This window comes from Melanerpes formicivorus, unplaced genomic scaffold (assembly GCF_026170545.1).
Source record: "Melanerpes formicivorus ecotype bairdi unplaced genomic scaffold, bMelFor1.0.p_v2 SCAF_2, whole genome shotgun sequence".
NCBI classification, from domain to species: Eukaryota; Metazoa; Chordata; class Aves; order Piciformes; family Picidae; genus Melanerpes; species Melanerpes formicivorus.
In genome coordinates, this window is record NW_027142354.1 from 13262585 (window position 1) to 13289959 (window position 27375).

General features: G+C 39.5%; 1 protein-coding gene across 5 annotated transcripts in view; it reads right to left on the reverse strand.

Annotated features, from left to right (window-relative positions):
- The window catches only part of SYTL3 (synaptotagmin like 3), a 39691-nt gene extending 12743 nt beyond the window's left edge, over positions 1-26948 (reverse strand). For 3 of the 5 annotated variants that reach the window (XM_068151027.1, XM_068151052.1, XM_068151061.1), the window contains exons 1-9: positions 25333-25739; positions 19825-20407; positions 17598-17813; positions 13482-13546; positions 10791-10842; positions 9399-9471; positions 8397-8469; positions 4321-4445; positions 418-561 (exon numbers count right to left, since the gene is read on the reverse strand). In XM_068151027.1, coding sequence (XP_068007128.1) covers positions 418-561; positions 4321-4445; positions 8397-8469; positions 9399-9471; positions 10791-10842; positions 13482-13546; positions 17598-17813; positions 19825-19934 — 858 coding nt within the window. In that variant the 5' untranslated portion in view covers positions 19935-20407; positions 25333-25739. Of the gene's footprint in view, positions 1-417; positions 562-4320; positions 4446-8396; positions 8470-9398; positions 9472-10790; positions 10843-13481; positions 13547-17597; positions 17814-19824; positions 20408-25332; positions 25740-26858 lie in introns of those variants that run through there. The other 2 variants (XM_068151036.1, XM_068151044.1) reach the window with 2 other exon arrangements.
- Positions 26949-27375: the final 427 nt, after the last annotated feature.

A 27375-nucleotide genomic window follows, 5' to 3' on the forward strand; every position in this document is an offset into this window, starting at 1 on the left:
AAAACCTTACTGTTAAATGAAGTTTTAAAAGAAAAAGCTAGCTACTAGGTTAGAAGGAACCATGTTCCAAACCCCACATAAAATAGGAGGAATGTTAGTTGCATTTGCATAATTCAGAGGAAGATGGTTTATCAATTAGTCATTATTAATGGATGCATCCATCTATCACTTATCCATTATTAATTTGATTTGTCTTATACTGCAAAAGTTCACAGTGTAATTATTAGGACTAGGTCAAAGACAGTCAGTCTTGCAGCAGATACAAACTCAAGCATAATTTGTCCTTTATTTTGTAAGATAATCCAAAACATGCCCAATGTTTTGCAGAAGATTTTAGCTTTTATATCCATTTCCACACACAGCTTTGACATCTTAACTGTTATACCCTGCTCTGTTCTGCTTCACCCTTTAACTTACATGTTTTCTTCCATCACAGAAAACTGCATCACTTGTGGGACTGGTTGTTATGTCTTCTTCCTCCTTGCAATTCCTTTTGGTCAGAATCCCGCTGTCATTTGGGGTCCCAGTGATGAGCTGTTGAAAACTGGGTGTACTTTTTATCTGTAAGACATTCAGCAATGTGGGGTTTTTTCTTTGGTGTTTTTTTGTTGTCTTGTTTGGTTGGTTAGTTTGGTTTTTCTTTTCCAATTTAATAAAAATACCCTGATTTCTTCAGGAATGCTATCAGGGAGGTAAAAAAGATCAGTAAACAGCTACAATTTACTCTGATCAGTGCCATGGAAGTGGCACACTTTCAAAAACAAAGTAGTATATTTAAATGTTGATTTACAACTGTCTCATCCCAGCTAGTAATACAATCATTACAGTAATAGTTCTCTAAACCAAACATCCCTCCATGTAATCTGTGGATTATTACCACAGCAATTACTAACAAAAAATAATCATCTACTAATTACACACCAAAAGCAGCAATACACTAATAAAAGGCCTTTCTGGCCTTTAATAAAACAGTATTTTTGGAAGGAAACCAAAAATTCTTGCCCCCAGGAAATCAGAAACAGTATTTTGCAATATGCATGACACATGCCTGTGTCTACCTATGCAAGAAGGAATGTAAGTTGAAAGAGAATTGAAAATAGACAGAGAGTTATAAGATTTAATTTAGCTTTGATTATAGAAAAAGCTTAAATCTGTGAGGTGTTCTTGACCTTGCCTTGACTAAGTCCATTCACCTTTCCAATAACTACCACATACAGCAACAGAAATCCTTGAGATTTACCTTCTGCCACTTCTGTTACCAATAACTACACTTAATAGAATGAACTCCCCAAAAAAAACCCCACAACTAACCAACCAACCAACCAAAAAACCCACAAAACCAAACCAAACCCAAACCCATATATGACTAGAAATATGCTGAGAATAGATTTTAGCTTGTTTAGCCCCTGAATCTATGAGGAGTATGCTCCCAGTTCAGTGGGCAAGAAAAGAGTGAGGTAAGACATTTTACATGGTTAGGATCTATGAAAATAATTTCATTAAAAAAAACCCTGTGTAACAGGGATTACCTGAAAGACTAGAAAGAATATAGTGTGACTGAATCAACAAAAAGGATTGGGACTTATTTGCATATCTAACAAACTGGGGAACCCTCCTGCACATCAGAAGAAAGCACTAAAGAGTGAGCTCAAGAGAGAAGATTATGTATCAAGATTACTTCTGAGAAAACAGTATGTGCAAAATCCAAACCAGCATGCTGTTGTTATAACACACAGAAACTGTTGTGTGTAATAACTGCCCTACCCTAAGAAGAGATGTAAGAGTTCATTCAGTTCCTATGCAAGAAGGAAATTGAGAGAAAAAGCATTCAGGCTGCAGGCTCAAAAAGCCTCCCAAACATGAAATGATATAGTTCTCAGCAAAGAACTGTCATAGTGTCATAGTATCAGTCAGGGTTGGAAGGGAGCACAAAGATCATCTAGTTCCAACCCCCCTGCCATGGGCAGGGACACCCCACACTAGATCAGGCTGGCCAGAGCCTCGTCCAGCCTGGTCTGAAACACCTCCAGGGATGGGACCTCATGAATTATCTTCTGCTTTATAAAAACCTACCACCAGCAGCTTCATTTGCAAAACAACCTATTACACACTGAATTTTAGCTTCTGCTTGATTCGGAAAGGCTTCTCTATTGTATCAAACAGGAGCCAAGTGACTGACAAGGCAACACAACTACCAATGCTAAACTTTTAGCATCAGGTCCTATATGCAGGACTCCCTCCTAGCCCAGCAGGATGCATTTGCTGTCACAGGAGAGGTAACCCACTGCTACCAGTGCACCACAAACAGCTTCCAAAGCTTGTACATGCCTGCTTCCTCACCCAGTAAGGCAAGTGTAATTGTAGTTTCTTTAATGAACTTGGAGCTTCTGATGGTGGGAGGCCTCAGAAAACACTACTCAACTTCTCAAATCCAGATTTACACTGACTGGTGCTTCTTGCCATTGGACTATTTTTCCACTAGTAGTGAAGTTCTTTCAACTTTAATCTGAAGGAATCAAGTTCTGAACATATCACAAAGGTGGAAAACTTACTTAAGAAACAATGCTCTTGAGACTGAGGTGGTGCCCCAGTGTTAGACTCTGCACAGTCTTAGACTCAGCTATTATTTCCCATTCATTCCTAGGGGAAAAATGCACACTTTCTAGTGGAAAAAGTACAGTTTCAATTCACTGTCAAATGTGAAAGAAACTAAATGAAAGTCCTTTCTGGGGTGGGAATCATAAGTGAGATGCCTACACCATATTTTATTATAAATTCTAGTAACTAGTTGTTTTGCAATGTAACTTAAATCAGGTTCTGTCCCTAAACTTAAGTCATGTAAGTAAGGATGTTAAAAAAGGAAGAATAATGAAATCATGCCAAATTGGGACAAATGAGTAACATTTCCTTCAATACTGAAAAAACATAAATGGCAAAGAGAACACTCATGAGAAAGAAAAGAAAAAAGATCATCAGCAATTCTAGAAAAAAAGCTCTTGCTTAGATATAGTCTCACTGGTTTGAATGAAACAAAAGCTCCCTGACTCAGAGAGCTACACAGAAACATTGAAATCTTTCAAAATCTGTAATGCAAAGGGAGAACATAAATTAAGTCCTAAATCTTTAAATGGGCAATTAGAACCCCTCACAAATAATTTGTCATCTCTTATTCATACACTTCTCCAGCCAAGGAATCCATATCGATCTTTTAAACGTGACAGGCTGGATGCAATCAACATACAATAAAGCACAGTATAAGCTCATGTTATCTCCAGCTTTGATGCTTTTCAATGCACTGGCAGAGGAATGAAGTAACACTGAAGCGTGGTTTGCCAGCACTCAACTCAGGTAGTTAGTAACTGTTGCCAAGTTTGTTTATAATACAATTGCATACAAAAATACCAGAACTCATTTCACAGAATTTCCAGACCTTGCTAAGCCTACTCAAACCACTAGTCCATGTGGTCTGATATCCTGTCTCTTCCATTTACCAACACCTAAATAGTTAAGAGGAAAGTGAAAAGTGTGCACCCAGGGAGATGTGAGTAATACTTGCCATGAGGTCTGACACAAAGCAAAAGCTTCTCTCAGCATCCAACTCAGACGCTCAGCAGCCCACATTTACCTCGCTCAGATGAGCAAGGCAATTCAGTCAGTACCCACTACACAGGAAATTCAGTATAGAAAAGGTTCAGGCATTTTGGAGATGGAAGAGTACTAAATGAAACCTTCAGTGTAACTCCAAAGCAGGTATGTGACATCAGCTTCAGCACAATTTGTGGAAAGAAAGATGACTAGATTTTTCTCAAACTTCACAAGAGGACTCTAAAAGCTATGATCTGTAACCAAAGGAAAAGGGAAGCTGCCTAACAACTAACAGCAGTCAGCTTTTCTTCCCTGCTAAATTAATAAGCGCTCAGAAAGTGTCAGGATGGGTTTTGGACAGTTGTTGTTTGGCCCTGCTCAACAGTAAGAGGAGCAGGATGATGACAAGAGAGAGGACCTTCCTGAAGTCCAGCAGTTGCACAGAGAAGACATTAATCAGGCTCAAGAGAGTCTGTGAGCACCTGAAAGCAAAACAATCCTCACTCTTCCTGTGTGAGGGTCTTTGTAAAATATCAGTCTAACATTTCAGCTCTGAGCTGAGATCAAGTGTGCAGTCAAACACCTTGTGAAGAATCAGGGCTCTGGACAAAGTGAGTGAACATTAGCTAATATAATAAAAGTAAAATTCCACTTTGTAAGCGATTATTCTTACAAACATACTGTATTCCTGAAACTGCCCCTACAGCTAAAGACTCTGTGTTACAACAACCATACCCTGTTTGTAATGTTGATGGCAGTGTCAGACTGGCTTCTTCTTTGCTTCCTTCTTTCCATGCTGTGACCATGATCTGTGGTTAGGTGACATCGGTCAGCCATATCATTCTGGGACTTAGAGATTTCTGAAGTGGAAATAAAGAGTGAAGTTATTACAACAAACAGTACAAGCAATCCTGGAGATCTATAAAATAATCCTGGAGCTTCCAAACTTTCATCCTGCAATTTTAGTACTGATCTCCTAAAAACAGTATCACAGTATAACTAAGGTTGGAAGAGACCTCGAGGATCATCAAGTCCAACCTATCAACACAGACCTCATGACTAGACCATGGCACCAAGTGCCACGTCCAATCTCCTCTTGAATGCCTCCAGGGATGGTGACTCCACCACCTCCCTGGGCAGCACATTCCAATGACAAATGACCCACTCGGTGAAGAACTTTCTCCTCACCTCGAGTCTAAACCTCCCCTGGCGCAGCTTGAGACTGTGTCCCCTTGTTCTGGTGCTGGTTGCCTGGGAGAAGAGACCAACCCCTTCCTGGCTACAACCTCCCTTCAGGTAGTTGTAGAGGGCAATGAGGTCACCCCTGAGCCTCCTCTTCTCCAGTCTAAACAATCCTAGCTCCCTCAGCCTCTCTTCATAGGGCTTGTGCTCAAGACCTCTCACCAGCCTTGCTGCCCTTCTCTGGACACGTTCAAGTGTTTCGATGTCCTTCTTAAACTGAGGGGCCCAGAACTGGACACAGTGCTCAAGGTGTGGCCTAACCAGTGCAGAGTACAGGGACACAATGACTTCCCTGCTCCTGCTGGCCACACTATTCCTAATACAGGCCAGGATGCTATTGGCCTTCTTGGCCACCTGGGCACACTCTGGCTCAAAAAAACAGAGGGGAAGGCACATGCCCCATACTGTGTAACTGTTATTTTGCCTACTGTAGTGGGTTGAAGTTATCTGTTCCTGCTATTTCAAATGAAAACTATACTCCTCACTTACTGTCATTATAGCTGTTACAAGGAATTGTTGTATGCTATCAAATACATTTTTGTTGAATAATCAGCTACTACAGTCCCTATATATATATATAAATTTGTAAAGCAGTTTGATTTGGTTCAGGATACAAGCAAGATCATTATAACAACGTAAAGCAACATGACAATGGAAATTAGAAAGTAGTGCATACTGGAAATTATTTATAAATGTATCCAAAATATGGATTAAAGGAGAAATATTGCATACTCTGGTCCCAAACCACATGTAATTTTAAGAACACAAGTAGCCCTCACTGACTTCAATAACATTACTCATATGAAAAAGCTTATGTCCACACCGAAGCACCTCACTGAATTAGCACTTCAGTAACATCTAATTTATTGTCAAATAAATCTATAGGACAGCTGGACACCTGGGGCACTGCTTTTTGCTTTTTATTCCTCAGGGTACATTTAAAGGGAAGGGCAGCACTCATCTGTGATTTCTGAGATTGAAAACTAGCAGGCTCAGCAGCAGACATGTTGTTGTAAATCCCAGACAGTCTCTCATGAAGAATTAATAACTTATAAGTGGTACATGAAATAGCTATCATATGTTTAATTCATACAGAAGCAATAAACACAACATAAGCCTCTGTAGAGGAACCTCAGACAGTAGACAATATGCCATTATGGAATTCAAAAACAAAAGCTCTCTTAAGTGTAATTTTTATAGCCACTTTGGGTAAGTTTTGTTCTTAGCAGCAATCAGACCTCAGACGTTTACTGTACTCTGTGTACACTATTAGGACATCATGTGACATGCTCACAGGCAAGGCTCAACTGAGTCATTTCTGATTGCAAATGAAACCAGGTTTTTAAAATACACAGTGAAACTGGAGATCATAAAAGAGACTGGAGTGAGAGACCTAATGGAGTAGATACAATCTGAGTGGCTTGACCAGCAGTAGAAGCAGAGACACGAGCTTGCCTCATGCTCTCTTAATATGCACACCTTACAGAACTGGTTACTCTGTTCCTCCTTTGGCTTCTCTGCCCAAATGGTCAGTGAGATAGATGTTGGGCCATGGGCAACTTTGCACTGCAAGTAAAGCTACAACCAGCAACTAACTCATTTTACATTCACCAAATAGCAGCCTTTGGATTGCAATCTCCTGTTGCTGCCAAACTACACTGGAACAGGAGGTAACAGCACAAAGCGCGGACTATACAAGAGCAGCATTGTGCTGCACGTGCTGATCCTTTGTTCCCACTGCTCTCAGACATGCACACACAGAGGCTCCAGTGATAGAATCAGAGGCATAACAAGGTTCTCCAGGTTTATTTTCTGCAACACACAAGAGCTGGGTGTATTAAATACTTCTTCAAACCTGGATATTTTTATCTAGATAAGATATAAAGTACTAACTTTAGACACTCATGACTGAAAGCATTTATCAGCACAGTACCAGATTTCATTAAGAGGCCATGTTGACTGAAAAATGTTTTCTCAAGAAGTTCAAGTCTTTTTCCCTATAAGACTTCCTATACTTTTTAATTATTGACTTCAGTGCTTGCAACAGCCTATTACATTCTCACAAATTAAAACCCTAGCTGAAGATGACAGCATCCGAGTGGGGTTTTGCATACAAGTGAACTGAGCTAACAACTTGCTGCCAGCCCCTCTTACAACCTCTGGTCTTCCTTCCTGGCCAGACAGAATCATGACCCAGCACGCTGTGTTGTGCAGGCTCCAACATACATACCCTATCTTAAGCTGATTTCACTGTTCAAACCAGCAGAAAAGTACCCATTTGTTTTATCCAGGTTAATGTTTTGCCTTTCTAATTAGCTAAATCAGTTTCCAGAGGGGTCCAGAAGCACTGGGGCTAATTCAAGTTAAGCAATGGAAGTGTGAGGCCAGACAGAGCAAGAGAAGAAAGATGAGGGGGGAGTAGGACCTTGCTTTTTCTAGCAAAGAACTATTAAATTAGCTTGCTGCAGTCCTAATAGCTTTACCAGTGAGTATTGGTTATAACCAGGCTTCAAACTAACAGAAAGAAGAGGAAATTACTTTGCATGCAATTCTGTGCTGCCTCAACTATCTGCTTCCAGTGACAAAGTATCCTGTGCCACCTTACCCTATACTTCTGTTCAGGAGAGACAGAAGAGATAGTTTGAACATGGGTTCACACAGACACAACATTAAATTCATGAAGCTAATAGAGAACAGGCCTTTAATACAGGTGGAAGAAGTCAGAGGAAAGACAAAACAAGAGCTAAGACAAGTTAAGAGGAAAAGCAGAAAGGCACTAAAGCCAAATTTATTCAGGTCTAATCTCATGTTTGGGGTTCTGTAGGATGAAGCTAGTAGGAAAATACTAATGTTCCTTCAAACACATGTAAATATGCAAGCCCCTGTAATCTTCACAAGGCTCAGAAGTTGTTTTCTTCTGGTCACTAATACCTTTAATTTGTTTTTCTCAGAGGCTGGCTGTCCTCACTGTAGTTAGCCTTAGAGGTGCATACACAGTCTGCACCCTGAAGAAAAGCAGGCAGCACAAGGGACTGGAAGGAAACAGTTATCAGAGTGAAAGAAGAGTTGCAAGGACTGCCTGGCTCTTAGAAGTATGCACGGGAAAAACCCACACAATCAGACAGATTGAGAAAGAGGAAGGAAGTCCTCTTGAAAACTGCTAGTGAATGAAAATATTAAACTCTACTTCCATTACATCATACATTCTTTGACAGGGCTCAGTCAGACAGTTAACATGAAGATCACCATAGTAGAAAGTGGTTATAACTCTGTGGTAATGTGAGTTACATACACTGCATACAGACATCCAGTAAACTTAAAAATAACATTATACAGTCTTCTCATATCTTTAAAAGAAGTGCTGGGTTGGTATCATTAGCTTGTTAAACAACTATCAGAAAGCTGAGGGAGAATTAGACTTTTTGTATTATTTTCCAGGCTGGCTCAATCTCAGCATTAGTAATTCCAGCCATTACTCAATGCCCTTTTTTAAATAACTGGCCATCAACTGGGCCAAAACCCAGAAACATCTGACTACATTACTCTCAAAAGGAGTGAAAGCTACTTACTTTTGATGTGTGTTCTGAGAGACAAAAACAAATTTTCCACAGATTTATTAAAACTTCTAGACTGCCCAAGTTCCTGCAAATGGGAGATGCCAAAAGTAAGAAAGCACAAAACACTTGCTGGTTTAAAGTTTCTGTGATCACCTATCTACAGGCCACACAACAACCAGATGGTAATGCCCTTCGTTCACTTCTGTAAATGAAGACATCTGAGGACACATGTTCACATGGTTGACAACTGTCACACTAATGTATGAAGACAGAAAATCATATCTGCAGTTCTATACTCTTTGATATACAAGTGGAACTCTGTTAAAAGATCACAGCAATTTTATAAATACAACTAATTACATCACTGATTTGGTGTAATGTAGTTCAAATATTAAGTAGAAAAGTCTTATCTATTACAGATGCTCCTGTGCCTCTGAATCAGTTTTCATCAAACTCCAGGTAAGCACAGATCAGAATGTCTGCAGAATTGCAAAGGGCTTTTATACCAGGCCCAGGGAAGAAATGGAATAGTAATTTAGTGTGATTGCAATGAGTTCTGAGCCATGTCCCACTACTCTGTCTGCCAGAGGCCGCAATGCTAAGCCAACCATCGAATTCACTGTTTTTCACTCAATAATGAAAGTAACATATGGTACATTGCTTGATAAATGACTATTGAATATCACAGGATCATGAGACCCTTCAGGCTGGAGGAGAGCTCAGGAGATTTCAGTCCAGCCTTCCCATGTGAGGCACCAACAACTGGGTGCAGTGCTCTACTTGACACTAGAGCGGTTATTCACTTCTCACAAAAAACTGAAAGCTAATTGCAAATATTCCTCATGATAGCCTCTGACCTTTCTCTTCTACCACCAAGGCAGCATTAAAAAAATTACAGAGGAACAGGGCAGCATTTACAGTGCAATGTGATGCTCCAGCAGTTGCTATTTACTGCATTCCTGTGTCATTCATATAAATGACACCCTACCAGAAGCATGTTTTGCAGATACATACATTTACTGTCATGTTGCTTCCTGCTGTGGATTCTGTGAAAGGAGGTGGAGTTGGAGGTACAACAGAAATTTTACTAGAAATTTAAGAGGCAATAAACAGTACAATTAGTATATTATAGTGACACATCAATCAATAATCCACATTTGTGCACAGAATCTTTATTTCCTGTCTTTCCTGCAATCTAAAGATCTGGGTTAAGATCCTCTGTCTATTCAAAGCTGCAACAAAGGCTTATTGCCTGTTTGCAAGAATCAGAGTACTTTTATATCTTCTCAACCTTGGGTTCCACTAGGCAGAATTATTCATTTAAAACAATCAGGAAGATCTAATTTAGGACAGGCTTCCTTGACCTCTGTATGATCAGCAGTACTTCAAACTGTGTTTCAAGTGTTAAGACACAAATATTTTTTAACACACTCCATCTCTGTTTCAGAGATGATTTCAGATAACAGTCACCTTCCTTTACAATACAAAAGGATCCTTCCTTGTCTGGTCCCAGAGCTGTTAGAGCCCCTTTACAACATTCCAGTCATTTTCTGTTCCAAATAGCCTCCCATCTGTGAAAAAAATAAACTCTGACTGTTCTCTGACTGATCCTGTTATCATGGCACAGTTGCAGACCCTAAAGGCAGCTGCTGAACTTCCTTTTCTATTATCTTTTCCTTTTACCACACCTAGGTAAAAACAAGTCTTTATGCAGCCCCAGTTAGGATCATATCTACCTGACTCTGGTTTTTGTCTTACACAGCTATGCCTTGCAGATAATCATCATAACACTGAGGACATCTGTATGTGTTGGATTTTGGGTTTGGTTTAGGGAAATTACAATATAGCTTAAGTAGCCTTATTTCATTACATATCACTGGTAATAACTCAAGTATGGTCATGTGTAAGCCTCCAGTCAAAGTATTTATTCAGTGTAAACTGGATTTTTCACTTGGTTTAAGTTTGTAAGTGGATGCATCATGCTGAATACAGCACCTCTTGTCTATTATTTATTCAAAAGGTATGAGAATCAACAATATTCCCATTGAGCAAATAATGATGCTGCTGTTATTACATATAGTAAATAATTTCATTTCAATCTCTGATCACATAAAAGTAGTGTGTAAATCTGCAAGACAACAGTGTAAACAGCTATGCAAAAAGCCACAAGCAAATATAACAAAAATAAATCTAATCTCTAAATATATGATTAAGACCCTTTCTATGGATTACTGGCAGATAAAAGTGGCATTTTTTCTATGTTTTTATCGCTTGCACTTCAAAAGCATTGAAATTTGTTTTTCATAATAAAACCCCCATAAACCTCTGGCTGGTTTATAACATTCAATATATCACCTACACAAATTCTCAGTGTCCTAGGACCATTTGTCCTTCTACAAGTCTTACCTCAGTTTCTGATAAGATTTCAAGAGCTTTGCACCAACTGTTTCATGATTGCCTGTGAAGGAGGAAGAAGAAAAAAAAATCCTAAACACCCAAAGGTCACTTAGCAACAACATTAATGCCTGTATAATTCTTTTTAAAATTAGTGCCCTTCAGGAGCTGGCCTGTATTTCCAGAAGCTCATGTAGATGCAAGTCAGTGAAATCAACCCCTGCCTGAAGTATTACAAACTCTGCCACGATTTCCCCTTCACCTCTCACTGGTGACATGTTCAGACCAGCTCTTCACAAATGCTGAGGACAGTCACGTACAGATGCTAACAGGCCCATTCCTACAGACTTAGTGCTCTCAGCTGCCTGAGATCCAGCAGGCAGGTACTGTATGGGCCCACTGCACTAAAGAACACTTCAACCATAAAACTCAAACACTGTGGAAGGCTTGAAAACATGTACAAGAGTAGGCACATGCTCATCTCTTGCATCTTATGAAAAACTCCTTTCAGTTTTCCTTCTAGAGACCTGAAAAATCATGACACTGCATGATTAGCTTACAAACATGAGCAAAACCCTTTGCTAAGGGCATCTCTGTGGAGAAGCAGCAACCATGTCACGTTCCCCAGGTGAGTAGCCACATGATGCAAACCCCACCAAGGAGCAAGCGCCCCATCAGGCACAAACAATGAAGACATACAAAATGTAGTTTGCTTCTGAGTGACTGCAAACAGAAAGAAGAGCTACATGCATGTAACAAACAGCCAACTGAAAATATCTGGAGTGATTTTAATCACTAATCATTCCTAATACAGACAGCAGCATACCAACCATGTGATATCATTAGTTATATTCTTATATAAAGGTAGTAGACCTTTGTGGTAGAAGCAATAACCAACTTGCTGATGTTACTAATTTCAATCAGAACTCCAGAGTTAATGTTCTGGTATTAATAAGTAGTATCTGGTATCTTGATTTACTGCAGCATTAGATGATTCCTTAGATTTTTAATTTATTAGTTGGTAAAGGCAATCTACCATTGTTATGAATATATGGTTTTTATTTTAGGTAGAAGCCACACAAAATTAAGAAAAAGCAACTGATGCAACTTGTTGGTTTTATGGTTGTTTTTTTTACCTCTGCAGTATGAGAAAGTTCCTGTAATATGTGGGGTTTTTTCAGTTAAACTTACTTTCCAGTGAATACCTCACTTTTGTTGTATTTTCAAACCAAAAGAGGGCACTCTCTCTCCAAGCTTGAAGGATCCACATCTAAAAGGGCTGCAGTGTTTCAAAGTTTGCCATTTTTCAACCCCTTTAATTACATGGGTTGGTCTAATCAAATGAACTAAACAAAACATATTTCTCCCTCTAGGCTTATCTTCTGTATATCCTTACACCTTTGTGACTTCAACAGTATTACTATTAGACTAAGCAAAATGCCTCAAGCTCCCACAAAGCTTTGAGAATACAAGGTGAGAACTTTATTTTACTGGAAAGAGGGACAATTAGTACATTGCAATATTGGATTCAGTGTTTGAAAACAACATAGCATTTATCAGTAACTGAGAGGGATTGTTAAATTTAACAGCTTTAAACCCACTGAAAAAAATATGAGGGGAAAATTATAAAGCAATAGTTATGAGAAACAACTCTGCTTTAAAAGATCAGTCAGCTAATGCTTTCAAATCATAAACCTTGTTAGCTAGAATGGAATTCAGTATACTCTTTCAAATTGTAAATGAATTGTTTTAGCAGGAACTGTAATTCAGTTTCTTACTATGCTATTTGCTGTCTTTCATTAATATTTACTATCCATGCAGTTTATAAACTTCTTCCTATTCAAATTTCCCAACAGGTAATTAAGGGTCAGTGCCTTAAATATGTTAATATTTTACCAACTACTCTTAAATTTAGATATGATGCAGTCAGTGGACATGAAACTGCAACAGTTATCTACAAGTCAGGCACAAAGTGAAATATGTGCCTATCTGAAGTGGCACTTCAAGGGAAAGAGGAAAGAAATTCTCTCCACCTCATTAGGTATTGAAAATGAACACTTAACATCCCTTTAGCTGGTGAAACACAGCCCCCCATAGAGCACACCCTCTACAATTTCTTTTAGGGCTTTGCATATTTAATTAAATTGAAACACAATTTCAATTTGCTGAACACAAAGCAATAGCACAGCTGGCTCAAAGTAAAGAAACAGTAAGCATTTAGCTCTCTGATGCTTTACAGCTATGTGTTGTTCTTCATTCTGTCATTTCTTTAAGCTTGAAAACTTTCTCTGTGAAAACAAATGAAGTTTTTAACTTTGACAAACAATGGATGCAGGATAATTTCCTTCCTGCACATATATTTTCACATTTCTATATTTCTATCATGCAATTGCATTTCTCAGAAGTGTTACATGCTCATTAATTCAGATTCATGCGGTCAGCAATTTTCTTATTAATCATAAAAAAGAAATTATCCTTATTACTCATATAAAAGAAATTATACCTTCAAAAACAATGTTACTTTGTGTTCATGTTTTATTTAGTGCATAGACAGATGTACCACATGTTAATTTCTGACAAATTTCCCCCCCCCCCCAAAAAAAGTGGAAGAAACATGAAATACAGTGGCAGACTGCATTCTGTGTTTCACTTAGATGAGGACTACACATTACACAGCAGTTTATTATCTGTTCCAGCGATTACCTTCACCTGGATATTTCTTTGCTCGTTCTTCAAAGAACCATTCACCAGTTTTAATTTTCACATCTCTGAAAAATAAGTAGAAAACATTTGAAACAACATTTTCCAAAACACACTTCTTCAAATGTTTCATAACTACTTAACAATCCAAGAATCAACCTTAATTCTATCATAAACCAGATTTTGTGACTGCTGACTCCACTGACTGATTTTGCTGTGGGTCTGCAAACAAAGGATTCCTCTCCTCCTTTTTTCCTTCTCTATTTGCTACGTAGGACTGCCCATGGAAAACAATACATAGTGCTGTAGGCACTGTTCTGAAAGTAAGGATCCTGGGTCCACTCCAGTCTATACAACCAACTTGCATTACAGCTTAGGTACTTGTGCTGACTACTAATGGCTGCAGCCTCATCTGAGGAGCAGGGGGAGTCTATCACACAGGGCATACTCCCAAGCAGAACTTGGCATGATTACCAGGGGACACTGAACTCCACAATGCTAGTGATGTGATGTCTTTGTGGCTCTTCTATCCTCATTTAGTGGAGATTTAACATCAATGATGTCAATATCATATACAGGTACCAGGATCACTGGATCGGAAAAATAATGATCAACAAGTGTAAAATGATACCAGACTAGATAGATCTGTCAAAAGCAGATATTCAGTTGATTGGACTCTTACATTTTGTTGTTTCCAATTGACTTAGATGAAGTCTGCCATCTGTACTCATCCATTATTAAAGAGACCCCAAAAAAAATTAACTGAGGAGAGGATTCTCTGGAGTCTTTGGGATCAAAATTCTCATCTAAATGTTGTACTAATTTTTAATGCATGTATAATATCTCTGTTCCTGCTACGTTTTCTGGTGCTTTCAATAGGATGCAGTCCTACTGCAAACATTTCCTCAGTGCAGGCACCACTAAACTTTCTTCTCTACCCAGCAGTTAATTTTCTTTCTATGAAATTAATCTTTTCATTACCATTGCCTCTGCCAAAATTGCTTGAAATTGGCAACAACATACAGACAGTAAATTCACATAGGGCTTGCCTCCTTAAAGAAAACCTCTAAGCACAGGAGCTATAGTAATATTCACCAAAGTCCCTAGGTGTGCTATTTCACACTTCACTCTACTCTATGTTAAAATAGACAAACTGCAGGTAATGTGCTCTTTGTTCTGTGGCTTGATTTTGAGGCATTTTAGGCATTTAAAATAAACCTTTGTAAGTAGAAATGCAGAATATTACAAAAATTCACTACCTGCATAGATGGTGCTATTTATTTTCATGCCTTACCACAGATCCATGTGCAACACTGAACACAGGTAAGCTGAAAATAAGGTTCATTTTAACTCTAAGACAGGATACTTATTTACTTCAGATTGGAGATCTATTAACTAAGAAATGTCTGAAATCTCTGGCTGCTAGATCTTCACGAGCTCTGCATAGGCAGTCCCTCAATTTCATCTCCAGCCTTCTCACTACCCTTAGTTACATTCCAAGATCTGTACAAGACCATGTGATAATTTGAGTACTCATGCATAGGATGAAAACAGATCTGGAAATACCTTCCTGGGGTTTGGTTGGTTGGGTTTTGTTAGGCTAAAGAGTGTATTAAGTTGACCAAAAGCTTGACAATGCAGCTGATAAAGAACTATCCTTGTCAGATAAAACAGTCTAAACTCCTTCAAAGTAAATGTCTTTCTAGACTCCTACAAGATTCTTTTAAAAGACCCACACTATACCAACTGCATTCACATAAGAGATGACTCTTCCAGGTGACAGATAAAAACTTTGTCAGTCCACAAGGCTTTTTAAATTCCTTATTTTGTAAACAATGAACAGTTACTTACAGAATCACAGAATGGTTTTGGTTGGAAACGACCTCTAAGATATAAGTGGTGTCAATTTAACACCACTGAGCCCAGTACACCATCACCCAAAGTGCCATGTCTACATGTGTTTTTAACAACTCCAGGGACAGTAACTACCCCCTCCCTGGGCAACACATTCCATGTTCCATGTGCATGTGTTCCATGTGCATGACCACCCTTTCAGTAAAGAAATTTTTCTGAATATCCAATCTAAACTTCCCCTAGCACAATTTCAGATCATTTCCTCTCATTCTATCACTTGATACTAAGGAGAACAGACCAACACCCACCTCATTACAGTCTCCTTTCAGGTAGTTGCAGAGAGCAATAAGGTCTCCCCTCACTCTTTTCTTCTCTGGACTAAACAACCTCAGTTCCCTTGGCTGCTCCTTTTCAGACTTGTTCTCCAGACCCTTCACCAGCTTTTTTGCCCTTCTCTGGACCAGCTCTAGCAAGTCAATGCCCTTCTTATAGTGAGGGGCCCAAAACTGAACACAGTATTTGAGGTGCGGCCTCAGCAGTGTTAAGTACAAGGGCATGATCACTTCCCTACTCCTGATGGCCATGCTACTCCTGATACAAGCCAGGATGCTCTTTGCCTTCTTGGCCAACTCAGCACACTGCTGGCTCATGTTCATAGAGCTGTCAGCCAGCACCCCCAGGTCCTTTTCTGCTGGGGAGTTTTCCAGCCACTCTTCCCCAAGCCTGTAGTGCTGCATGGGGTGGCTGTCCCTACATGCTCTTCCACGGAGGTGTCTATGTGTGTTCCTTATAAACATGACCCCAGCATCTAGGAGAGACTCTCAATAGTGCTGCTGCTGGTAACATTTTGTTCAGGAAAAAAATATTCTAGTGGTAACCAACACTGAAAATCACAGTTGGTCAGGACTTAAAAATCAGCTTTTCCATTTCTTACTCATTTTTCCCTCACTGGGGTAAACAAAAGTGCTGAGTAGCATTTACCACACGGCTGCACTCCTTGCCTTTGTTGAGAATTGCAACCTTGATATAAAGCTCACTGAAGGCAACAGAAGTCTGAACAATTTTAATGGACTTTGCATCACAACTAAAGATCAAATGTGCTCTGTTTGCTATAAAGAGAATTTCGATGACAGATGAATAGTTCCTCTATATTAGTAAGATTTTTTTTAAAAGTCATTTTCTCAAGAAAAAGTAAAAGTGTCTTTTAATTCATTTAAATAATGCTTTCCTGCTTTTAACATCAAATATCTTTATCTAAAAAGCTTATGAGATAACTAAAGGTGTACAGATCTATACAAGGCAGCTTAACAACTGTATATAATCTATATCATCCAGCACAGCTGTGGATTACTCTCCAAAATTATCTTTCTCTGCCTACATAATATCATTTTTCATTGAAGGGGAAAATATAGCTAAATCATTTGGTTTACAAAGAGTCTCATTAATAGAATGCACTATGATGGAGTATGTTCAAGGGGAGATTGGACGTGGCACTTGGTGCCATGGTCTAGTCATGGGGTCTGCGGTGTCAGGTTGGACTCGATGATCCTCGAGGTCCTTTCCAACCTGGGTGATACTGTGATACTGTGTGATACTGTGATGTTGATATCAAAATCGTACCAACACAGTAAAAGAAAGATTGTTTCCTGGAACAGAAAAACATGGTGACAGTAAAAGAAAACCCAGATACTTTGTTTACTTTGAAGTATCCAATTTGGATTTCTGACCACTTTTAAACAATTCCTGGTAACATTATTCATGATTTTTGCTTTTTAAATTAATAGAAAACATAGCTTCAAATTATTCATCAGTCCTGGTTCCTTGCCTATATAGTATGAGGCAAGAAAAAAAAAGTCATGATTAGGAAATTGCCAAGAAACTTCCTATACTATACCAAAATACAGCACCTTCAGCAACTTGTTGTGCTGAACTGCTTCAGTATTGAGTCAGCAGACACAGTTCTATCTACAGTTCAGAAACTAATGGCTCCTCCTATGCTTTGCCCTTATCATCTTTGCCACATCACCTCTGGCCTACCCTGTGGATCCATTTTGCTAAACACAGGAAGGGAAATTCTGACTACATGAAGTACAATATAAAATTCCCATCAATCTGATTGCTACCTGGACTTCATCCAATGTTTTCATTCTGTCAGAGGCTTTGTTGCATTGCCTGTTTAAAGCAACAGGAACACACAAAATGGGCAGGCAAACACCGGATAACCAGTGTAAACCAGCACTTATCCAAAGCAGTAAAAGGTCTTACCCATGGGCGTAACACACGGTGCATTTCCACAGGCAGGGACTCAGGCAGACACGGCACGCCGAGCACACTCGATGGCTGCACCCGTTGCATACTGCACCTCTGCCCATCAATAACCCAAGTGATTTCTGACAGCGAGCACAAGACCTCTCCTGGTAGGCAGGGCTTACATTTCTTGCTCCTTTCCACCGAAGCTGCTGCAGCTGCAGTTTCAGTTTCCTAATCCCCCCAGGAAAAAAGAAAAACTCAGAATTAAATCAAACAGACCAAAACCCCTACATAAGTCACAAGCCAAGAGAGTGGTTGTGCAAGCTAGTGGTAGGTATGCTCTTCAGTTTGACCTCAACTAAGCACTGTCTGAAAGCTTCTGCACACAGAATTTTCACACTGACTCTGTGTAACCACAACTGCACATACTAGATTCTGGTCACATCAGCTATGCACACTCAGGGCAGGCTACCCAAGCTAAGTCTGCTAAGGATTATGTATTCACAAACAAAAAACTGAGAGTAAGTGGTGCTCCCATTCACCTGATCATGTTCTTTATCATATTAATTCAAGAATCAAACTTTCTACCCAGTAAAAACAATCACAACAAATGCATCACCTGAACATTAAATAAAAACCACATCAGATCAAAAACACCAAACCCCCTCACTTTGCTTCCATTACACATACCAATAATCACAGTATCACCAAGGCTGGAAGAGACCTCAAAGACCATCAAGTCCAACCTGTCACCACAGACCTCATGACTAGACCATGGCACCAAGTGCCACATCCAATCCCCTCTTGAACACCTCCAGGGACAGTGACTCCACCACCTCCCTGGGCAGCCCATTCCAATGGTGAATGACTCTCTCAGCGAAGAACTTTCTCCTCACCTTGAGCCTAAACCTCCCCTGGTGCAGCTTGAGACTTTGTCCTCTCGTTCTGGTGCTGGTTGCCTGAGAGAAGAGACTGACTCCCTCCTGGCTACAATCCCCCTTCAGGTAGTTGTAGACAGCAAATAATCAACTGATAACTACAGCATCAACAATTGAAAGGGATTTTCTAAACAATTCAGGCATCATTTATAATCCTTTCCTTACTTTTCACAATTATTTGTAATACATGAATGTTTGCTGTGAACAAAGTTTAAGTTTTTACATTTAAGAGAATAAAAATTACTAACTTAGCAACACAAACACCCTGTTTCACATGGAGATGTAACGTGACAAAACAGAGCAGAAGCTGCAAGGAAATCCTTTGCCCTAGCCTTGGTACAAAGCAAAAAAATTACTTCACATCCTTTATTCCTATTATCCCTTATAACTGAGATACTTGCAATGTGTGAAATACTTAAATAGAAACGTTTTCCTAACTACTGACACCTATTGACACTAGTCAGCTCCAAGACAGTGTGGTGTGCTTCCTATCTGTTGTATGTGAGAAAGGACAGTTATGGATTCAGCACAACCATTTACCTTGTTTATTCAACACTGACGTTATAAGTGGGTTTCAAGATGTCACATTGTGTGGAATGAGACTCAGCTGCTCTTCTTCCAGGCTAGTTTGTTCTTTTCAGTGACCCAAGTTTAGTTTACTTAAAACAAAACAAAAAAGTCGTTGGCCATAGGAATGTGCTGCCCAGGGAGGTGTTGGAGTCACCGTCCCTGGAGGTGTTCAAAAAGGGATTGGATGTGGCACTTAAAGCCATGGTTTAGCAGTCATGAGGTGTTGGGTGACAGGTTGGACTTGATGATCTCTGAGGTCTTTTCCAACCTTATTGATTCTATGATCCTATTCTACGATTCTATAAGCAGGTATATCCAATAATCCTCACCTCTGCTCTTGGCACTACGTAAGTTAAATATGCTTGATCTGAACATGTTCTGTGTTACCAGGACTATATAGTCATACATATGAAGAGAATGACAGAAAACCTTCACAGAAAAAAACACAGGCAGCAACTGAACTTTCTTTGAAGGCTAGAAGTAACATTCATCAAGATTATTCACCCAACAGTATTACTGAAGAGTAGTCAATAGCATGGCAAATTCAAGAGGCTCCAGATAACCCTTAGTTTTCCCAAAGAATAAAAAGGCATTAGCTAGCAAAAAGTAGAAGAAAGGAATACATTTAGCAAAGGGAAAGAAGAGTTCTTCTTGAGTAGTTGAGGGGGGAAACAAGGAAAGAGAAAAAAAAAGAAAAAGGAAGAGAAATACAGGAATAGGAGAACAGCAAGTACCTTATTCTTTCCTCCTCTGTTTTTCTCACCATCTGGTCACGGTACAGGACTTCCAGAACAGCTTCCCGTTCCAATTCCTTCAGGAAGTTTAGATTAAATTCACAGGCCATTTTCCCCAAACTTAATTTATTTTGTAGACTCCTGTACTATGGTTCTATTACATCCAGAACGATGGATACTACTTCATAGAGTATAATATGGTCTGAGTATTCACTAATTGCCCGTGCTCTTACTTGATTAGTGATACATTTCACTGTGCCGTACCCTGGAAGAGAAAAATAACCATGGCCATCTCCACAGAGGTCATTATTAAGTGTCTCTACTACTCAGGGAATATGAACAGCTAGCAAGGTCACAGCAGTCTTATCTTTTTCACATGAAAGAACTTCTTGTTCTTGTCTTTTCTTTTTTTGGTGCGAGTGGTTCCAAAAGAGATAAAATCTTGCAGCAGAGTCCTAAACAGAGCTTTAACTGTCAACAGATGGAGAGACAATTCACCAAGAGATTGTGTATAGGATTAGGGGGAATAGTTCTGTGTTTTCTTTTTTTTTCATTTGGTCTTGTACATTTGTGATTTCTGGGCCTGGGGGGGGAAAAGAATATATGTTATTTTCTCTTTTCCTCACCTCTTCAAGACATTTCAAATGGTATGCAAAGAGCACATTGTGCTATTCTCAGACTTTTCATGCACTACTAATTCAGATACAGCAGAGGTTGTAAGCCAGTCTGGTTCTTCAGACAGTCTCAACGTGCAGACCATTAACATCAGCCACATACCTTCGTTTTCTGTACAGGCAACATCAAACTGCCAATAAAGAAGCTTAAGTTAGTTTTGAAGACAGGCCTACATGCCGTGCAACTGGAATAGTCATACTGGCTGAGACTCATCTTACTGAAAAGGCAAAATGTCACAAGACTCAGAGGAAAGAGAGAGAGACCCTCTAAGAGTCCCTTCTATGAATGATGTGTCTATTAAGACTAGATAAACATAAACAGTTTCACATCTAATAATGTGGTTATCTTTGTTAATACACACAAACACCAAGGAGTAAAGATCTATATTACTGCCAGTTCAATACATTAAGAATTTTGGCCCCAACTGATGATGTGGAAATATATAAATAGTAAAAAAAATAAAATAGAATAAGGACTGCATTTTACATATATTTTGTGACCTTCACTTTTGCAAAACTCACACTAAAATACAGAATGATTTTAATCTGATTTGAACTGAAGTAGAGAAATAATACAATTATTCACATACAGAATCACAGAATGATAGGGGTTGTACAGGACCTCAAAAGAATAAACCTTTATTTAGAATAAACCAAACCAGGTTGGAAGAGACCTTGAAGATCATCGCGTCCAACCCATCAACCAATCCAACCCACCTAAACAGCTAACCCATGGCACCAAGCACCCCATCAAGTCTCCCCATGATCACCTCCAATGACAGCGACTCCACCACCTCCTTGGGCAGCCCATTCCAATGGGCAATCACTCTCTCTGTATAGAACTTCTTCCTAACATTCAACCTGAACCTCCCCTGTTGCAGCCTGAGACTATGTCCTCTTGTTCTGGTACTGGCTGCCTGGGAGAAGAGACTAACATCCGCCTGTCTACAACCTCCCTTCAGGTAGTTGTAGAGAGTGATAAGGTCACCCCTGAGTCTCCTCTTCTCCAGGCTAAGCAATCCCAGCTCCCTCAGTCTTTCCTCATAGGGCTTGTGTTCCAAACCCCTCACCAACTTCGTTGCCCTTCTCTGGACTCGTTCCAACAAGTCAACATCTTTCCTAAACTGAGGGGCCCAGAACTGGACACAGTACTCGAGGTGCAGCCTAACCAGTGCAGTGTACAGGGGCAGAAAAAAAAAGATCAACTAGTCCAATCCCCCTGACAGAGCAGGATCACCTAATTTAGCTTACACATCATATTTGGTTTTAATACTGCTGTCTAGTGTGTATTACTAGAAAAATAACAGGGTTCCATTTATGTTACACCAAACATTGAGTATATGTATATGAAAACTGGTTAACTGTTTCAAACTTAATTTGAACTAAATCCATATAATCAAGCTCTGGACAGAAGGTCTAGACACTCAGACAGAAGGGTAAAGCTTTTCCAGAGCAGTTACTGATGCTTCACTGATGGACTTCAGCTAAGAATCTGACCAACTACCTGCATTACTGGGTCATTAATTTGAAATACTGTGGGTCTAAGTTAAAAAAACAAACCAAACCAATCAAATACCCAACCCCCCCAAAAAAAAACCCAACAAAACCAAGCACTAGAAGTTTAGGTACACAGTGACAAAATATTTTTGTCAGTACAGGGAATTAATGTACATACAGCTTGCTTCAATTAAGTTACTTAACTCCCTACAAAAAATGCAAGAGGTGATAATTTGTCCTTATAAACAGTATGCATTCAATTATTTTGTATTTTTTTTTCATTAAACCCTTCAACAGACACCAGAAAGACAAAGCACTTCACAGAGTAGCATTAACAAAGCAAAAAAAGTTGGTTTCCTGTGGAAACAAAAGAGACGAGAGATAGGCATAATCACATTTTATTTCTTCACCAAATGCAATTTCACAGGAAATGACTCAACTGAAAAGCAAAAAAGCCTGAGCAATTTTTTTAACACAAGGCATGTCATTTTCAAAAGAGGCTATATTGTTTACCTGCTTTCATATTTTACTTCAAGAATATCTGCCAGAATTAATGAGCATGTTTAGAGCCTTCAATTCCATTTCGGTCAATGCAATTGGAAAGAGCTGTCACTGCCAACCTGGGGACTTGGGCATCATACAGGATACCAAAACACCCATTACAGCATGTTACATTTTCTATACGCTCCTAGGATTTCCAAAGGCTAGCATATCTACATTATCATCAGGAAAATCCTGCTGAAGTATCAGTGAAAGCTAGCAAATTCATGATGGCCATTATTGGGTGGATCCAACCAAATAGCTCTAGTGATTTTAAAGAAAATACATGAGACAAAGTAAAACATCTACTAAGAGTTAACATCTGCAGTTAAGCAAGTACAGGAATGATACTATGAGAGTGGTGAGACCCTGGAATGGGTTGTCCAGGGGGGTGGTCGAGGCCCCGTCCCTGGAGGTGTTTAAGACCAGGCTGGCTGAGGCTCTGGCCAGCCTGATCTAGTGTGGGGTGTCCTTGCCCATGGCAGGGGGGTTGGAACTAGATGATCCTTGTGGTCCCTTCCAACACTGAATGATACTATGATACTATGAACACACACTATGCAGTAACTGCTTTTAAGAAGGCCTACCTCCCTTCTTCACAGAAGAGATCAAAGTTTCCCACATTTCAGGACTGTTTCAAGACATGGGTTTCGGATGACACCTTATGTATAAAAAATATTGAGAGCCTACAGAATCTTATTTAGAGATGCCTAGAATTATTATATTTTAAATCATGTTTTCAGCTATTTGAGCTTGCACAAATTTAAATGGTGTGAGGGAAGGAACAGTCTGGAGTCTTTGTTTCCACTTTGTGTTGCTCAGAGCTACTTTCTCAACGGGTTCTGCCCTAGTCAGGGCAGGATTCTTCATAAGGGCATTCAGCTTCAGCTCGTCAGTGGTACTGCAAACACTATCACCAAAACCAGTGGGCCTATTGCTACAATTCATACCCTATTTACAGCAATAAATCATAAGGATTGAATGCAATGCCATCAGTAGACTGCCAGCAGGGACTAGGATTGAAAGACTACGTCACAGAATCACAGGATGTTAGGGGTTGGAAGGGACCTCTGGAGATCATTGAGTCCAACCCCCTGTCAGAGCAGGACCATGTAATCTAGTGCAGGTCACACAGGAACACAGCCAGATGGGTCTGCAAAGTCTCCACAGAAGGAGACTCAACAAATTTACTGCAGAACCAAGTGCCAGGGGCCCTATGTCCTGAAGTATGCAGAAAGGGAAAAAGTCACTGTGGCTTTATCACCGGTGGCCAAGACCATCACATACTGCAGAGAATAAAGCTTAAAATGCATCATGTAACCAGCAGCTCTATTAATATTGCACCTGAACATTCCCATAGCTTTGGGTTTTTTAAAACTTCATGAAGATTTAAGCTCTGACAATCACTGTGTTCTGTCAATTTCTCTTGCACATTCAAAGATAACTCAAAATCCAGGTTAATGACAAGGTAGCTTTAAGAATAAATATTCTATCTCCCAAAATAGGAGATAATCCTTGTGCCACACAACAGAGTTGAACTCATAATCATTTCACACCAGTGTTCAAGCTGAACTGAAAAGCTGTCTATCATTACAAAAGAAGAGCTTTTATAACACTGACACACTCTGCATTAGATTTTTTATGGGTTTTGGCAGTAATGAAGAAATGGTGTTTTCAGTAATGACTTTTCTTCACAGGAAAAAACAATCTTAAAAACCTTCATGAATGCCCTCCTTTCAGGTTTACCCACTGACACCAGACAGCTAGCTCTTTTACTGCCAGCCCCAAAGCCAAGGATCTTCCACGCAAAACTAAAGGCAACATCAAACTCCTTAGTAAATACCATGACATTTCTCCCTTTTCAGTATAAAGCTCATGTAAAATACTTTGTTCAAGCACTATTTTAAATACTCCAGTGTCAGGCACCTAGCAGTTGGGTCAGTGGCTTTTAGAAAAGAGAGCGGATGAGCAATGTGGTCCACACCTGAGGAGGCATGCAACACACACACTGCAATGTCAGAAGACCATGGCTCTTTCTTTCATATGAAGATAAAGTATTATGTAGCTGCATAACTAAAGATCAATCAAAAGGCTACCTAAGACCAGACTGTTTGCAAAAGTTATCTTACTTTAAGTTTTTGCATTTAGACATGCCTGATTTAGGAAGCTTTTTCTCAAAGCAATTTTGCATGCAATGTATTATTGATCTCATGTTAGCTCCTTAAGCATTAGCAAAGTAATGATAAATAGGTATAAATAAACTGATCTTCTAAAGTTACAGCCATCATTGACTTGAGATAAATGGATTATTTAATCCATTAACCTAGCAGATGTATATAATAAATCAGTAGCTAGGACACAGATTAGGAATGTTCAGTGTAAAAAAATATCACAAAAGCTACTGCAATTTATGGCTACCTTCTATTCTGCAGAGGTAAATCATATACATTTATTCTTAGATAAGAACATAAAAGTGTTATTTTATACTACCAGGCTGCAACAATTTAATTTTCACATCATTGCACACGCACACACACACACACACACACATACAAATCACTTCTAAGTTCTTTGATAATGCTTTACCAAACTTACACCTTGTGCTTTCAATAATGTCCCATCCCAGCACTTAAAATGAAAAAGAGGCAAAACAAAACAAAATAAACAAGACAAACACTTGAGTTCCAGCTGTAGTTTATCCATGAAGCTTTGCAATTTAAACCCCACCATGCCAGTAAGTAAAAATGCATCCCCCTGGTGCAATGTCATACAGGATAGATTGAAATCATGTACTTACCTTTTCAGCAGCCATCAAAGACAGATGTGGAAGTAAACTGCTTTCAAAAGATGAGTAGTCCTCTGATTATTTATTTATTTTTCCTTAAAGAAAACTGGTGGCTGTTCTCCACCCCCTTTCCTTCCTTTGGGCACCAAAATTAGACAGAAATGTACAGAAGAACATCCTCAAAACAGCTAAGAGCAAATGCACTCAAAAAAAAACCCCTCCAGCATTAGAGCAGCTTGCCAAGACTATGGGTTTGTTAACAGCAACTAAGCAAGCAAAGAAAAGTTACTCTAACATGAAACCCATTATTTTTCTGACATTGAAATGAGAACTCAGCACAAGAGCCTATAAATGCTGACTGATATCATCAAAATATGCTCTGTCTCCAAACCACACACAGGAAGAGAAGTGGCTTTGAGTTCTACATACTTTTTTTCCCCCTCATACTACAGATGTGAAAATGCTACTAACCTCAATGTCCCCAGGACTCACAGAGAAAACTCTACTTGTGTTATAACCAGTTATTTCCTGGAAACATAACAGTTTTCTAATTAGGGCTGAATAACAAAGCAATGAGCATAGTTTAAAAGTCAAAATAATTCAATTTTTATGCATCTGCAAAAAGAGGAAAATTATTTTACCTCCCAAGTAGAAATCTGACTTCAGATAAGAATTAAAAGTTAAAATATTACTTGCATTGGATATCCCAATTCAGTCTGTTATAGAACCAACTCTAAGTAATGAAGTTCAGAATTGAAAACAGGCTGAAAGAATTGGGGCTGTTCAGCCTGGAGAAGAGAAGGCTCTAGGGAGACCTTATTAGCTACCTTTCAGCATCTGAAGGGGACCTACAGGAAGGCTTGTAGCAATAGGACAGGGGCAATGGTTTTAAACTGGAGCAGGGTAGATTTAGGTTGGCACAAGGAGGAAGTTCTTTAAAATAAGAATGGTAAAAATATTGGAAGAGGTTGCCCAGGGATGCTGTTGAGGCCAAATCTGTGGAGTTATTCAATATCAGACTTGATGGGGCTCTGGGCAGCCCCATCTCACTGCATGAGATTTGGACAAGAGGATCTTTGAGAGTCCTTCCCACCCAATGCAATCTGTGAATATTATTACATCCGAATTATTTCAAAGACTGAAAAAGAAAGGCAGTTCTTGCAGGTCAATCATCTTGCTTGTTCCTGAGTCTACTGGATAAACTGTACACACGCTGTAGAAGCCTTTCTTAGAGTTTTGGGTGGTTTAAGAAGCACTGGGTTCAGATAAAATTAAACAAAGCATTGCAGTTCTAGTGACATGGCAAAATTAACCATCCCACCATTTTATAACCTCATTAAGTTAATAGGTTCAAACACTTCTACCTCTGTATGTCATGTTTAATCACCTTCAGCTGTATCACTAAAGGAAATGCAACTGTTAGGTTGGGCACAATGCTGAGCCAAACAAAGAATATTTGGATGGTTCAGATTTTCACTTTAGGCAAAATTTTAACAAAATGGAAGACCATAAATAATCTGGGGATTGTAGCTACCTACAGTAACAGATTGAAAGCCAGGATGAGGAAAAATAGCAGGGCTAAGATGGCAGTAAGGCTATTTAACCAAAGCCAACAAACTCTCTCAGTGAAGAACTTCCTCCTCACCTCAAGCCTAAATTTCCCCTGGCGCAGCTTGAGACTGTGTCCTCTTGTTTTCATTGCATTTTTGCCTCTCATCACTAGATGTAGAAAATTGCCTCAGTGTTTTCTATGCATTAAGAATGTAACTGAGTTACAGCCTTTTATTCTTTTGTCTAAACAAGCACAGCTTTCTCAGCCTTTCAGTATTCCTAAGGTTGGAAGAGACCTCAAAGATCATCGAGTCCAACCTGTCACCACAGACGTCCCTTCCTACAGGGCCTCACTTTTGGTCTCTTCCTGACCAGCAGGAGCAGCAAGCGCAGTGCTCAGAGTGAGGTCAAGGGTGAGCTCAGCAGTCAGCCATAGCCACGCCATAATCCAGTGGGGCAGGCAGAGCAGGTGCTGCCCACAAGGTGCCCACACAGTCCCAAAGT